The sequence below is a fragment of the Carlito syrichta genome, unplaced genomic scaffold (assembly GCF_000164805.1).
Source record: "Carlito syrichta isolate Samal-C Ts95f unplaced genomic scaffold, Tarsius_syrichta-2.0.1 Scaffold74266, whole genome shotgun sequence".
Taxonomy (NCBI): Eukaryota; Metazoa; Chordata; class Mammalia; order Primates; family Tarsiidae; genus Carlito; species Carlito syrichta.
This window is the reverse complement of record NW_007018362.1, coordinates 172971-189533: the sequence shown is the minus strand read 5'-3', so window position 1 is coordinate 189533 and position 16563 is coordinate 172971. Positions and strand designations below refer to the sequence as shown.

Genomic DNA, 16563 nt, shown 5'->3' with positions numbered 1-16563 from the left:
TCTTATAAGGCAAGTGTAAGAACCACCATGTCAGTGGGAAGACAAACACAGCGCTTGGTGCCAGGCAGTATGAATGTGAGATCCCAGCTTTTAAAAAGGAGTCTGTTGGGAAAGCTAGCTGACTAGTACCTGGGAAGCTTGAGATATTTGGGAAGTTTTGGCACCTCTGTAGAGGAAAGAAGGCTCTTGTCCTATGGGAAGCTGAGTTTGTATTTTAGACCCTCCTACTATGAGAATAATGTTGGGGTGTAGGGGCGCTTGTCCCAGATGGTACTTTGTTCAAGCAACCTAGAGGGTTTTTCTAGGGCTCTTTTTAGACATTCAACATGTCAAATCACATGAACTTATTAAAATGCAGGTGCCTGGGCCCTATCAGATTTACTAGATCCAAGGCAAGGCTCAGGTACCTGAAGCAATAAGTTCCATAAGTAATTCTGGTGTGTGTGTGTGTGTGTGTGTGTGTGTGTGTGTGTGTGTGTGTGTGTGAAGCCTCTCTTTGAATCCCATTTGAGCCCTTTTCAGAGACCCTTTTTCTCCAGCCCCTCTTGCCACAGCCCCTGTGAAAGTTATCTTACCTTTTCTATAGATAAAAGCATTGCGATTGAGCTCTGAGTAATTCTGTGTCTCTAGCAGCAACAGCCTTGTGTTCAATCATTTCTAATCTACAGGAATCTCAGCATGTGAATTGGACCTGATCACCCAGTTGGAGACAGAACAACCGTAGATCCTGGATCATTAGAGAACTGAAGAGGACTGTCCAAAGTCTAAAAAATACCTGTCTAGGTGAGTGATGTTATGTTGACCACCAATTTGATGTTTAGGAAAGGAGTTCTAGTCTAAGCCCTAGCAATTCATTGGGTGACCTAAGCAAGTTACTCAATGTTTACTATCCGTCAAATGAATAAGTTGGCCTAGATGAGCTCAAAGTTCTGTTAAACCTCTGATCATCTATGATTGTGGACATTTTTAGAAGAATGCCTAAACCAATAGGAAGAAGAGTAAGGAGCAAGTGGGGATAGCAGTGTGATAGTTATCATTTCTGAAATTTTGTTTTCCCTCAATGTCAAGCTTGTGTTCCAGCTTGATAGAATCATCCTTTTTTATTTTTTTCCCCCCTATATTTAAGAGCCTTTACTTTTCTCATCCTTCTCCTCGCTCTTATTTCCCATGGATAGTCAACTACAATAGTAGATCATTTTACCTTTTAATCCCTGACTTTCTGCTCATCAGCTGGTATATTCATGCATTTTCTTCCTCCCTTCCTTCCTTCCTTCCTTCCTTTCTTTCTTTCTTTTTTGGCTTAGAATATTATCCAATCCCTCTTCCCATATTTATTGATGTCTCTATGCTCAGTGTGCCCACTGTAAAAACTCTGCCTCATCTCTTTTGGCTTTTTTCACTTCTTTTACTATTCCTTTTTGTTTTCTCTCTGTATAAAGTTTCTACTGTGCATAAATTGCAAATTAGTTGTCTTTTTATCTTCTGGTTTATTTTTTTATTTACTTATTTTGCTCTCCACAGTAGATGCAGGTGATATTTTTACTTTAAATGTCTTTCAGATAGGGAGATTTGAACTGAACCAAAACATCAACACCAATCAGGCTGCTTTAGAAGAACTAGAGTTTTCAGGATCAGTTATGGAAAATCTCATAAGAAATACTGCTCAGGTTCTTACAAATGAAGAAACCTATAAAAGTAAGGGCCAGTTATCAAAGTAGACAAAATGTCCTGCACAAAAGAAATCCTCTTTTGAGAACACAGCAATTAGAAAAGTGTCAATAATGCTCAAAGAAATTTTAACTGGAGAGAGAGACCCTGAATCCAGTGAATTTAGCCTAAGCTCAAACCTTGATGCACAACTGAAAATTCCAAAAGGAAATAGATCCCTCATGTCTAGGAAAGACTCCAAAAATAACTCAGACTTAATTAAGCACCAGAAACTCTTCCCACAAAAGAAACCTTGTAAATGCAATGAATGTGGGAAAGTCTTTAGTTACCAATCAGAACTTCTTGTACACAATAGAATTCATGGAGGAGAGAAGCCTTTTGAATGCAATGAATGTGGAAAAACTTTCAGCCGAAGTACACACCTTATTGAACATCAAAGAACTCACACTGGAGAAAAACCTTATGAATGCAATGAATGTGGAAAAGCTTTTAGTCGAAGTACACATCTTAATCTGCATCAAAGAATCCATACGGGAGAAAAACCCTATGAATGTAGTGAATGTGGGAAAGCCTTTAGCCGAAGCACTAACCTGAGTCAACATCAGCGAATTCATACTCAAGAAAAGCCTTACAAGTGTAATGAATGTGGGAAAGCTTTTAGTGACCGTTCAACTATAATTCAGCATCAACGAATACACACTGGAGAGAATCCCTATGAATGCAGTGAATGTGGAAAAGCTTTCAGCTGGATCTCATCTCTCATGGAACATCAGAGAACACACAGTGGGGAGAACCCCTATGAGTGCAGTGACTGTGGGAAAGTATTCAGTCGAAGCTCATCTCTTACTGAACATCAGCGAATCCACACTGGAGAAAAGCCCCATGAGTGTAAAGAGTGTGGAAAGGGCTTCAGTCGGAGCTCATCCCTTATTATTCACCAGAGAACTCATACGGGAGAGAAGCCTTACAAATGTAATGACTGTGGGAAAGCCTTCAGTCAGAGTTCAACTCTCATCAGACATCAGCATCTTCATACTAAAGAGTAATAACTGAACTTTTATTAATATTAGCACAAGAACACATATGCATAACCTCCCACTGCTGGAATATATATATATATATATTTGAATTTTCCTTATTAACTATCTGTACTCATTTCAAACTTTCTTTCCTCCTTACCCCCCTTACATACCTTCCTCTCCCTTTTCTTTCTTTCTCACTAAATGCTCAAATATGATTGTTATCAATACAACAAAGGGATGACTTTAAAAATTGAACATATTCAATCTAATAAGAATATTAACCATATTATGGAGCTCTTCGGAAGAAGAGCCTCCAATCTTAGAGTATAGAGCTACCTGATACCTTGCAGTTTCTCACCTTATTGATTCCATCAAACTTGGGTCCCAAAACTAGTTAATCCTGTGTTTCCCAACCACATCAGCCCCTTCACATAAAGAGGAAATCCTGTGTGTGTGTGTGTGTGTGTGTGTGTGTGTGTGTGTGTGTGTGTGTGTTCATACTTGCTGACTCCAGTGGCAGAAGAGAGGGAGCTGCTGCAGAGCAGGACTAAAAACTTCTCATCAATTTGAGGATAATAGTATTGAGGCAAATTCAGTCTCTTGTAAATACAGATTTTCTCATCTTCCTCCTTCCCTCATCTTTTTTGCTATAAAATTTTTCCTCAAAGTATAACTCATGGTTTTACTAATGTGCCTAATTCTAGTGTTATTTTATCACATCTTTACCAAGAATATTCTAAAAATCTTGTGGACATTTAATTCCTCCATGATCTTGAAAGAAAAAAATGGTTTCCAGTTGTTGCCCTGTTTTGTTTTGTTTTTAAACTTTGCATTCATATATAGACTATATGAAACTTACACCTTCTGGCTTTGACCTTCACCCATCTTAGAAAGATGTTCTCACAAGAACAACCCCATGCCTATTTCTCAGTTCTTTTCCTACTTGACATTTGCAGAATTGGCATTTTTGGTCACTATTATGCCTTAAAACTAGAGCTTCTTTTAGGATCCATGATTCTGTGCTGATCCATACTTTTCCTACCTCCTAGCACTTCTCTGATTAAACGATGATCAACTCTGTGATTTTGGGCAAGTGTTTTATAAGGTTATAATACTTGAGGTAATGCAAGTAGATAATGAGCTTCTTGAAAATAAATCTTGTTTTTGAATCATAAAACATCACAAAGTGCTGAGTAGACACAATGCCCTGTAATTATTGCTTACTGATTCCTCTTTATCCTCTCTAATCAGTCTGCTAAACTTTATTTGAAATGGCTTAATAATGATTTAATTGTTTCTCCTGCTACTACCAAGTTCCCTGAACCATGGGTTCAGGTTACTAAATGCATTACCTGCAAGCTCCTCACAAAACAACCACTTTGTCCAAAAATAGTTTACAGTTTCCCAGTGTCCCCAAGAAAAATTTCAGACTCATTTAACTTTAAGTCTTTTCACAGTTGGATCTGTTAATTTATTTCCTATCACTTCCCAAAACAAAGACTGTGCATGTGGGCAGGCTATGTTTTTGTTCCCAACACATTCTCTTCTCACACTTGGCTTCTTTTCAAACTATTCTATGGCACTTTTACATGTCCTGCTTTCTTCTTTGTATCCCCAGAAATCCTATTCATCCCTTTTCAAAGGCCCTGCTCATGTCCTGCTTCCTCTGTGATACTTTCAGTCCCTTGCCTTCTTAGAAGTCCTTTGTAGTGATGGTTTGCATTATTCTCCTGCATTAGACACTTTCTTCTCTGTTTTCTAGTTCTTTCAGATGCTTTTTTTCTGTAAGCTGTTTTGAAGTTGGAAATCATCTTAAGTCTTTTATAAACCCCATTTAATACATAGTATAATGCAGGCCTGCACTCTAGTTTTAATCCAAACAAGCAGGGTTTAATTTAACAGTGTGATCTTTGTAGTCTTTTGAATGGTGAGGTAACTTCATAGATATTTTGGTTCATTTTGTCCTACCTTGAATTATATATGCAACTAACTCTTTGGACTGACTCCTTTAAAGCTCCTGGGATACTAGCTTCTTCTTCTTTTTTTTTTTTAATAGCTTCTTCTTAACTTTCCACTTCGTGAGACTGTTGTAAGGAATAATTGAGTTTACTCATGTAAAGCAATATAACACTGCCTGACATATAGTAAATGCTCGATAATTTCTAGTTGCTATTATGAAAGGCTACAAATCTGCCTGTAGTCTTTCATTTCACCATCTGTAGGGTCTGTAACTCTATTGCCAGAAATGGAAAACTAGAATCACAATCAAATAACTTAGAAGGCATTTCTGTCATAATAGGCATACTCCATTGTGTGTCAAAAATGATTCAAAACAGTTTATAAGGTACAATAAAATAGGAAAAAAAAAACACATACAAATAAGCACTAGAGAAAGGAGACGATCAGGACAAGTTATGATATACTACATAGATAGTTAGGGATGCAAACTAAGCATTTAGGCAACCAAAATGAAAAGTCCATTTGTTTACATTGTTTTAGAAGAAAAAATATCCATTTTTAAAGGAAAACAAAGCTGTTCTAATACTTATAATTAAGATAAATTGCTCCATTGGCCTTTATGTAATTATACAATGTCTTTAATAGCAAAAAAAAAAAATTATTTATCTTCCACAACACCTAACATACAGTAAGTTCTCCAGTGAATAAGTATTTAGTCCAGTCTAGAAAGAATATGTGAAGATTGTTCTTGGGGTTAGGAGAATCTGGAGGTAGAGCATATTAAGTAGCCAAGTATTTCCTGGGTGCCAGAAGAAAAGCTCTTTGCACATATTTAAGCACTACATAATGACATTTTGGTCAGTGAGGGACCACATAAACAATGGTTGATTCCATAAGATTATACTGGAGCTTAAAAATTCCTATCACTTAGTGACTTCATAGTGCAATGTATTGCTCATGTGTTTGTGGTGATGCTGGTATAAACAAGCCTACTGCTTTGCCAGTCATATAAAAGTATAGCACATACAATTATGTATACTACATCATACTTGATAATTATAATAAGCTACTGTGTTACTGGTTTATGTATTTACAATACTATACTTTTAATTGTTATTTTAGAGTGTACTCCTTCTACTCGGTTTTAAAAACAGTTAACTGTAAATCAGCCTCAGGAAAGTACTTCAGGAGATAGTCCAGAAGGCACTGTTATCACAGGATATGTCAGCTCCATGCATGTTATTGCACTTGGAGACCTTCTAGTGAGACAAGATGTAGAAATGGAAGACAGTGATGTTGATGATCCTGACCCTGGGTAGGCCTAGGCTAAGGTGTGTGTTTGTGTCTTAGTTTATAACAAGAAGATTTAAAAAAAAACAAACAAACAATTTTTTTAATGTTAAAAACTTACATCCCGTGCTTTGGGAGGCTGAGGTGAGTGGATTGCCTGAGCCCGCGGGCTCGAGACCCGCCTGGGCAACTTGGCGAGACCTCATCTCTACAGTAACTCAAATATTAGCCAGGCATGGTAGCGCGCGCCTATAGTTCCAGTTACTTGGAAGGCTGAGGTGGAAGGATCGCCGGAGCCCAGCAGGTTGAGGCTGCGGTGGCCGGGAGCGGCCACTGCACTCCAGTCTGGTTGACAGAGTGAGACTCCAACTCAAAAAAAAAAAAACTTACAGAATAAGGATATAAATAAAATATTTTTGTGTAGCTGTACAATGTGTTTGTGTTTTAAGCTGTTATTACAAGAGTCAAAAAGTTAGAAAAATTAAAAATTCTATAAAGTAAAAAAGTTACAGTAATTATTATTGAAGAAAAAAAATTTTTTAAAATAAATTTAGTGTAGCCTAAGTGCACAGTGTTTATAAAGTCTACAGTAGTGTACAGTAATGCTCTTCACTTTCACTCACCACCCACTCACTGACCCACCCAGGGCAGCTTCCAGTCCTGAAAGCTCCATTCATGATAAGTGCCCTATACAGGTCTCCCATTAAAAAAAAAAATGTTTAGTGTTCCTTTTCTGTGTTTAATTATATTTATTTACACAAATACTTAACATTGTGTTATAATTACCTACAGTACTTAGTACAGTAACATGATGTATAGGTTTGTACCATAGGAGCAATAGGCTATAACATATAGCCTAAGTGTGTAGTAGGCTATACCATCTAGGTTTGTAAGAGTATACTCTATGTAGTTCACACATATGGTATGAGTATGTGCCTAACAACACATTACTCAGAACGTATATTCCAATGATGTATGACCATATTTAAATAAGTAAGCATATATTTGTTATTAACTTTATATTTTTACTTATTTAAAAAAATAAATTTAGTGTGGCCTAATTGTACAGTGTTTATAAAGTCCACAGTAGTATATAGTAATGTTCTAGGCCTTCACATTTACTTACCACTCACTCATAGACTCACCTAGAGCAACTAACAGTCCTGTAAACTTAATTCATGGCAAGTACCCCATACAGGTGTCATATTTTTAAAATTCATACACTGTATTTTTACTGTACCTTTTGTATGTTTCGGTATCTTTTAATATACAAATACTTGTAATACTTGTAATTGTATTACAATTACCTACAGTATCCAGTACAGTAATATGATGTGCATGTTTATAACCTAGGAGAAACAGGCTATACCATAAAGCCTAGGCATATAGTAGCCTGTACTATCCAGGGTTGTGTATGATGTTTGCACAAGGACAAAATCACCTAACAATGCATTTCTCAGAACCTATTCCTGTCATTAAGCAATGCATGAATGTAATTCACCACATAATGAGATGAGGAAATTGAAGTACACATCTTTGCAATTGTGAATTGTGCTGCTATAAACATGAAGGTGCAGGTATCTTTTTTATATAATGACCTCTCTTCCTTTGGGTAGATACCAAGTAGTGGGATTGCTGGATCAAATAGTAGATCTACTTTTAGGTTTTTGAGTAATCTCCATACTGATTCCCATAGAGGTTATAATAATTTACATTTTTCACCAGCAGCATATAAGCATTTCCTTTTTACCACATTCACTCCAAAATCTATTGAATTTTTTTTTTCTTTTCTTTTTTTTTGAGTTGGAGTCTCACTCTGTCTCCCAGACTGGAGTGCAGTGGCCGCTCCCAGCCACCACAGCCTCGACCTGCTGGGCTCCGGCCATCCTTCCTCCTCAGCCTTCCGAGTAGCCGGAATTACAGGCATGCGCTACCATGCCCGGCTGATTTTTTGATTTATTGTAGAGATGAGGTCTCGCTGCCCAGGCGGGTCTCGAACCCGCGGGCTCAGGCAATCCACTCACCTCAGCCTCCCAAAGGCGCGGGATTACAGGCTGAGCCACTGAGCCCGGCTAATCTATTGGGTTTTTTTGCTGTTTTTTTTTAACTTTTTTTTAGAGTTGGCGTCTCACTCTATTGCCCAGGCTGAAGTGCAGTGGCACAATCATGGCCACTGCAGCCTCAACCTGCTGGGCTTAGGCAATCTTTCTACCTCAGCCTTCCAATTAGCTGGGACTGCAGCAACTTGGGAGGCTGAGATGGGAGGATTTCTTGAACCCAGGATCTTAAGTCCAGCCTTTGTAAAGATGAGGTCTCACTATGTTTATAAAGTCTACAGTAGTGTATAGTAATGTTCTAGGCAGCATAGTGAGACCTCATCTTTGCAAAAAAATAAAAATAAAAAAATTAGCTGGGCATGGTAGAACATACATAATCCCAGCTACTCAGGAGTTTGGGACTGAAGGATAACCTGAACCCAGGAGGCCAAAGTTCTGGTGAGCCATGATTGTGCCACTGCATTCCAGCCTGGGTGATAGAGTGAGATATTAAAAGAAAAAAAGGAAGGGAGGGAGGGAGGGAGGGAGGGGAGGGGAAGGGAAAAGCTCTTCATTCAACATGCTGTCCTGGGTCAGTTTCAGATAACACCCACAGTATGTAAAAAGGCATTTCCTTGTCATACTTCTCTTATTATACAGGTAGAATTCATATATAGTTAATGAATGTGGGAAAAATCTTTTGACAGATGTCGTGCCTCTTCTCTTTCTCTCTCTTTCTTTTTCTTCCTTTCTCCCCTTTCTCTTCCCTTTTCCTGACCCCACCCCAAGTGCCCTTTCCCTTCTTTTACTCCTTTTTTCTTAATCTCACTTCATCAGAACTCATAATATGAAGAAGTCCCCTATAAGTTCAGTACATGTAGGAACACCTTTAGTCAGGATATGTCTTACTCAACCTCATTGAGTATGGGAAATCTTTCAACCAACATGCACAGCTTATTTAACATATACTTCATACTGGAGAAAAACCAAACAAATGTAATGACTATGGGAAGGCCTTTAATTGCTCCTCATACTTTATCAAACATCCAATCACTGATACTGGAAAAATCCATGCAAATGCTGTGAGTGGGAGGAAATCTTTATGTATAATGCATCACTTGCTCAATATCAGTGATCACATTTAGGAGAAAAACCTTATTTCTCTAGTCAGTGTGGGAAATCTTTTGATCTTGTTTCATCTCTTTCTCAATGTCAAAGAATAAATAATAGAGAGAAACCCTATGAATATACCAAATATGGAAGGGTTTTCACTCAAAACTCATTTCTTTTGCAGCATTAGAGAATCTTGAAAGAAAAATCCTAGCATTAATTCTACTTTCATAAGGCATAGATGTTTATTCATAACAGATAATACAGATTTCTGATTTCCAGTCCATCATGTAAAGCAGGAGTTCCCAATCTTTTTGGCATCAGAGACTGGTTTTGTGGAAGACAATTTTTCCATGAACTGTTGGGGGAGGGATCATCAGGCATTAGATTCTCATAAGGAGTACATATCCTAGATCCCTCACATGCACAGTTCACAATAGGGTTTGTGCTCCTATGAGAATCTAATGCCCCCAATCTCACTGGAGCTCCACTTGCCCACCACTCACCTCCTGTGTGCAGCACCCAGTTCCTAACAGGCCACCTATAGGTATCGGTACCGGTCCGCAACCTGGGGGTTGGGGACTCCCTAATGTAAAAAGGATTTGAAGTCATCACTCTTAACCTCACAACAAGAAAAAAGTTGAACAAATGAAAATCAACAACTTTTCTTAGCTCCATCAGAGAATTGAAGTCACAGTGCAAACAACTGTCCTGAAAACTGAAAAGACTAAACAGGTGGTTACAGAGAATCAGACTTAGCAGGAGTTGAAACAGAGGCTGGAGCTAGCCACTCATAGGCATACTTAAAGGGTAAATTGACTAATTACTGGAGGCTGTTCATAGTCTAACTTGAGATATAAAAACTGGGAGCCTCCACAATTTTGAGTTTTAACTCCAAAGCTTTTGTGTCCAGAGCTTTTCTGTTTTTCTTAACAAATGTCTGCCTTCAAGGGAAACTATTTTACTAGAGCTTAACTTCTTGAGGAAAGGAAAATAGCCAACAAAACCAAACCAAGACAATTAAGAGATGCAATTCAAGACGAAAATAATATAGAAGCTGAATCTTGGGATCATATGCAGCAGAAGCTACTTCCTCCTCTATAACTTGATTAAAGAACAGATACTACTGATAGCCAGCCTATGAGCAAATGTGAGAATACTCTACTATGTGAATATTCCACTTGACCCTGCATTCTGCATCCCTTGATATGATTTCTTTTAGCCTCAGTTCCTGCATCTTTTTCTTGTGTATGTTTCTAATTCTGGCTGCCTCTATGTGAACTTTCATTCCATCCCTTTCACCCCTATCCTACAATCTTCCATTTTTTCCTGTCTTTTAAATACTGCCTTATTTTAAATCATTCTTCTTATATATGGCTGAATTCTGTTTGCTTTGATTTTACAAAGTATTTTTGCATCTACAATTATGAAGGACATTTGTAGTTTTCTTTTCTTTCTGCTATTTCTTTGTCTGGGTTTGGAATTCAGGTAATGCTGGCCTCAAAATGAGTTGTAAAGTGTTTTCTACTCTTGTATTTTCTGGAAGAGCTTATAGAGTTGGTGTTCATTCTTCCTTAAATGTTTGGCAGAATTATCTAGTGAAACTTTCTTTGTAAGGAGCTTTTAAATTATGAATCCAGTTTCTTTAATAGTTTTGGGGCTACTCAAACTATTTTATATTGGGTAAATTGTGGTAGTTTGTGCTTTTCTAGGAATTGGTCTGTTTCATCAATTTGTCAAATTTATCCAATTAGAGTTATTCATAGTATCCCTTCGATGTATGCAGTTGGTAGTGATATCCCCTGTTTCATTTTTGAAAAGAAGAATTTGTGTCTTTTTTCCTTTGTCCATCCTGCTACAGGTTTATCAATTTTATTGGTCTTGTCAAAGTACCAACTTTTTGTTTCATTGATTTCTGTTCTTTCTGCTCATATTCATATCTTTCTTTATTTTCTTCCTTTTTTTATTGCTTGGGTTTATTTCTTAAGATGGGCACTTAGAATATTGACTTGAGACTTTTCATTTTTTTCTAAATTTCCCTCTCAGCACCACTGTAGTTATGTCCCACAAATTTTGGGCATTGCATTTTTATGTTCATTCAGCTTAATATAATTTTTAATTTCCATTGAGGCTTCTTCTTTATCCCCTGTGCATGTTGGTTTCTTAGTTTAGAAATGTGTAATTTCCATGTGTGTAGAGACTTTCCTATTATCTTTTTGTTATAGATTTCTAGTTTGAACATACTCTGCATGATTTCAGTTCTTTAAAATTGAGATTTGTCTTGCATCCCAGGATACTGTCCATCTTGGCTTAGTTCAATGGACACCTGAAAATGATGTGTATTCTGTTTTGGGATGGAGTATTCTATAATGGCAATTAGATCCTGTTTGTGGATAGTCTTGTTGAGTTCCATGTACTTGCTGATTTTCTGTCTAGTTGTTCTCTCAATTGTTAACAGATAGATCTTAAAGTTTTCAACTATAATTTGGATTATGACTACTGTTTTTTAATCACTGTAGAGCTAATTACTAAATTTATTTTCTACTTTCTCCTTTTGAAATGCTCTTAAGATGTAACTTACATGCAGATATTCTCACCTTTTCTTTCTCTGCTTTGGTGGTTGTTTCAGGAGTCCCCAAGAACACTACCAGGTTTGATGATTCACTAGGGGGAACCACAGCACTTGGCATACACTCACATCCATAATGTTTTACAGTGAAATATACAAAACAAAATCAGCAAAGGGAAAAGGTACACAGAGAAAAGTCCAAGGAAGCCAGGTGCAAGATTTCAAAAATACTTAATTCTTCTCAGCAACAAGTTATGACTCTCAAGAGTTCAGCTGAGTTGAGTTGTCAGGTGTCAGAGTGACTGATTAAAGCAACTATGAATCAAAATAATCATGTAAAGCCTTTCATCTCTTACTGTGATAATATAAGCAAGAGATTAAAATCTGTAATTCCCCTCTGTTCCATTTCCCACCCCCCACCCCTATAGAACAGCATACAAGTTGATGTTAGGTAGGTCAAAAAAGATGTGAGGGTTATCTTACCATTGAGGAAACCCCAAATAAAAGAGTCCAGAAGTTTTAGGGACTCTGAGGTCTGGGAGAGATCAAGAGAGGAGGGCTAGGAAAAGTTCAGAAACAGAATGGAAAAAAAGTAACTTCAATGTTTTCTTCTTCTTCCTTCCATAAGGAGACCTCAGAAAAGACACCTGAAGAAGACCTCAACTCAAGGCCTCAGTTTAAAAGATTTAGGAATGTAGGTGCTTTGACTAGGAAATGCAAATACATGAAGAGCATGGCTGACCAGAAGGACCTAAGTACTTGACTACAATTCCCTCCAGAGATTGCAATACGTTGACTGTGCACCAAGTTGTTGTGGAGAGGGCAACGTTTCCCCCATGAGACCTACCAGGTAAAACCTTTGTCATTGCCTATAGTCAGGCCTGAAAAATCACACATAGGTCTTTACCCAGGAGCCAGACTCCTCAGTGACGACATATGTGAAATACTGTCTGCCAGATAAGATCTTTGAGACTCTGTGCCCAAGACTTTTGTTGTGGGCTGGTTACATGTGCACACTCTGCCTAACATGTACCACAATTCTAGATTCCTGGAAGGAAAACTGGTGTTCATCACAAACCACGTTGTATACAGTTTAGACTCAGTGACTCTTACCAGTTCTAACAATGGTGGGAACTCTCCTTAATCCAAGTTCCTAAATGCCAACCAAGGGGCAACTTTGTAAACAGGCCTTTTTAAGGATAGCAGTCTTAGCCTGCTATCTTAACTCTTTTACACAAGAGCCTGTGCATCATCCCTCTCACTCTCCATTGCAAGATTTAGTTCCTCTATGGTGAGATGCTTTGCTTTACTCATTTTCCATCATTTTCCAAAGTGTTCTTCCACCATGAACTTTCTTTTCCCACATCAGAATCAGAAAAGCCCTTCCTCTATTTGTCTAAAAAGCCTCCATCTGGAGTCCTATTTATTTTCCCCCAGTGAAGATACAGGTAGTTTGGGCTCATTGTTTTGCTTTTTCATGTAGAGGCAGTAAAACAATGGTTAAGAGTACAGGCTTCACAGCCAACCTGCTTGCCTTTGAATTGATCTTGGCCAGGTATCTGAAGCTCTCTGTGCTGTTTTCTCCCCTGTGAAATGGGAGTAATGGATGGTGATAGCATTATTCTGAATGCTATGTGGAAAAGAGAAGATGGGGTAAGGTAGGGCTGAAAGTAGGGAAACCAATTGAGAAGCTATTGCAGTCATCCAGGTAAACAACAGTAAGTTGAACCGTGTTGGTATATCTGGAACTGGTAAGACGCGAAATGATTCCACATATATTTTGAAGGTAGAATTGAGATATTTACTGATTGATTGGCTGTGTGATATAAGATTTAAATATTTTAAAATATGAGGCCATAAAATAATGGAACTGCATTTATTGAGGAGAATAGAGAAGGATTTTTAAAAAGTGGGGTGCTGGCAGAGAATCACGTGTTCAGTTTTGAGAAATTTCGTTTTGAAACTACTATGTTCAATGCCCTAGGCATAATACACTTGACCCTAAACAACACGAATTTGAGCTGCACAGGTCCACTCATATGTGGATTATTTTTTGGTAAAAGTTACACCAAGTATGCCTGCCTCTCCTGCCTCCCCTTTCATTTCATCCACATCTTCCGCTTCTGACACCCCTAAGACAGCAAGACCAACCCCTCCTCTTCTTCCTCCCCCTCAGTCTTTCTTAACGTCAAGACTATGAGGACAAAGACCTTTATGGTGATCCACTTCCACTTAATAAAGAACAAATATATTTTACTTTCCTTAAAATTTTTAATAGCATTTTCTTTTCTCTAGTTTACTTTATTGTAAGACTACAATATATAATACATATGGCATATATAAGTGTGTTAATCAACTATCAATGGGACTTCCAGTCAACAGAAAACTATTAGTATTTAAGTTTCTAGGGAGTAAAAAGTTACACATGAATGTTTTACAGAACAGGGGCTCATTGTTAAAGGGTCATCTGTACTTTAGACTGAGAATCTAGCTATAAAAATAGTTTTTCCTAACCTTCAGCAATTTGTGAAAGTCGTTCTGTGAGCTAGCTTTCAGGCTCGCAGATGCACCCTCCCTGCCCCCACCCAGGAAATCTTTCACATTCCTCATCTGATAATTCACTAACACAGCAGGTGCATAGGTATACTCTACTATCATCAAAATTCTAGGTTCTTTTTCTCCTCAGAAACTTTGCAAATACACACATGGACTCATATGACTCATCCACAAATAGCCTCACAGATACAAACAAACTCACAGAAACCCTCACAACACATACCTACACAAAGGTATACCCACACGCATGACCTCACAAGAGTATCTGATGGACCCATTGAAACCCTAGAGGAGACTGAGCTGAGGATGTTGCAGTCAGCATTCTCCAAAGACAATGCCTGCTTTCATTTCTTGGCAACTTGCCTATTAGGTAGTCCAAGGCACAGATGAGTGGACTCAACAATCAGTAAGATAATAGGATACTTGTGTATGTAAGCAGTTGACCTGCCTAAGAATCAACCAGATCATGCAGGTTTTCAATTAATTAGGAATAATTATTCTTCTCGGGTCAATCAGTTGAGAAGTACATATAATAATGTATTGTGCTCATCCTGTTAGTCAGTCAGTTGATTAGAATGTTAGAGACTAGTGAGGTCAACTGTTTGCTATGTGACAAATAGTCAGTGGGAGCAGTCCCTGACCGTAAGCAGGGCTCCCCCTGAGGACAAGTGTGTTTCTCTGTTGTGACAGTGTGAAGATGCTCTAGAGGATAGAAAGTTGTTTTGACTCCCAAGTCTTTATTGCTTCTATCTATAGGTAAAAACATCATGTGTCTAGTAAGGAAAGACAAATGTGGAGGCAGGAGATGGTGCAGGCAAAAATTCTTTATCAGGCCAGTACTGAATGACCCTGGGACCCACCCACCCCTGTCCCACCCCCCACCCCCCTGTCCTCAAAATAGCCTGGACACTTGGAAAGTGGGACAAGGGCAGCTATTTGTATAAGCAATACAATCTGTCAGGGAATGATATAGGAGCCATGATGACTGGGAGCTTCTTGTCCCCTATGGAATGTGTGCATTACTTACTGTCAAAAATAAAATCAGATAAAGTTAACATTTTAAAAGTTTATTGTGCATATACAAAACAGTTCATAAACTGGGAGACTTTAAGTGTTGAGAAGCCCAGCTCACAGCAGCTTATAAAGTGTAAATGAAGAACACTGATCTTTATTGTGATTGCCCATCATAAATTTTCATTCCCTTTAGGCAAGTATAAACTTTTTTGTCTGTAGTTGATTGGATCATGACTGGTTCAGAATCATGCTGACAAGAAAGATAATCTTAAGTTTTGTTTCTGGTTAAAGCTAGCATTTCAAGGAAATCAGGGTAGCTTAAGTTTTAATTACGTGGCTGTAGTCAACTGGCCTGCGGGTATATCCAAACTGTGACCTCTGTTTTGAATTTTCTTTAAAACTACTAATCTGTTTTCTCCTAGAGATCTGGATCTTATCCATGATTATGGTTTTGGCACATTCCTTCTGTGAATCATAGGTGACAGTTTCCCATAAACATCTTATCCTAAACTGATCGTCTCCAAAGACTATTTCCAGCATCTTTTAGGAGAATACAATTCAGCTCATAAAATTGTCTTATTTTCCTTATCTATGAAATTAGGATGGTGATAGCTACTTGATAGGAATATTGTGATAATTTTGAGTTAATAAATGACATATATTTAGAATAATCTGGCACATAACAGTATCCCAAGAGGATAGAGGGTAAGGTTTACATACATAGACCTAGGATGATGAATAAACCCAAATTGGAAGGCAGATCATCTAGCTCTGATATCTGTTACCAGGGTGGATTCGGCTCATCAGGCTTCCTGGGGCTCATCATTTATCTTTAACTGTCTTCCATAGAACAAATTCATTGCCAACTCATCTGGGTATCATGAGTGTCCTTCCTGAAGCTACATACTTGAGAAGAAAAGACAATGCCCTTCCAACCTAGAGGAGAATTTTCCTTTAGTTTCAGGTATGATGACAAGTGTATGTCTCTGCCTGAATCTGAAATCTCCTCCCCATTTCCTCCAGTGGTGAGACAATGTTCAGAAGGCATAGGGTCCTTCAGATATCACTTGATATTCCAGGAGAGCTGTGTCTCAGCTCTGGCCTATCACTACCAGAGTGTGTGACCCTAGACAACTCTTTCTGTCATCTGGGTCTCACTGACCCCTGCTGTAAAAGAAGCCCTTCACTATTCATACTACATAATACCTTAAAATTATCAAAATAATCTTGCTATGAAATTGTCTTATTTAAGCCTCATAATATTCTTTTAAAGTAGTGATTATTCTCATTCCATTTTACAATGATATTAATGTTTAGAGAGGCGATTTAATTGAACAAG

General features: G+C 38.0%; 1 protein-coding gene across 1 annotated transcript; it reads left to right on the top strand.

The window, feature by feature from the left end:
- The first annotated feature begins 672 nt into the window (after positions 1-672).
- ZNF391 (zinc finger protein 391) lies at positions 673-2714 on the top strand. The gene is given in 2 exon segments (XM_021709879.1): positions 673-783; positions 1560-2714. A coding segment is annotated over 1 exon segment (1077 nt). The 5' UTR covers positions 673-783; positions 1560-1637.
- The last annotated feature ends 13849 nt before the right edge of the window (positions 2715-16563 follow it).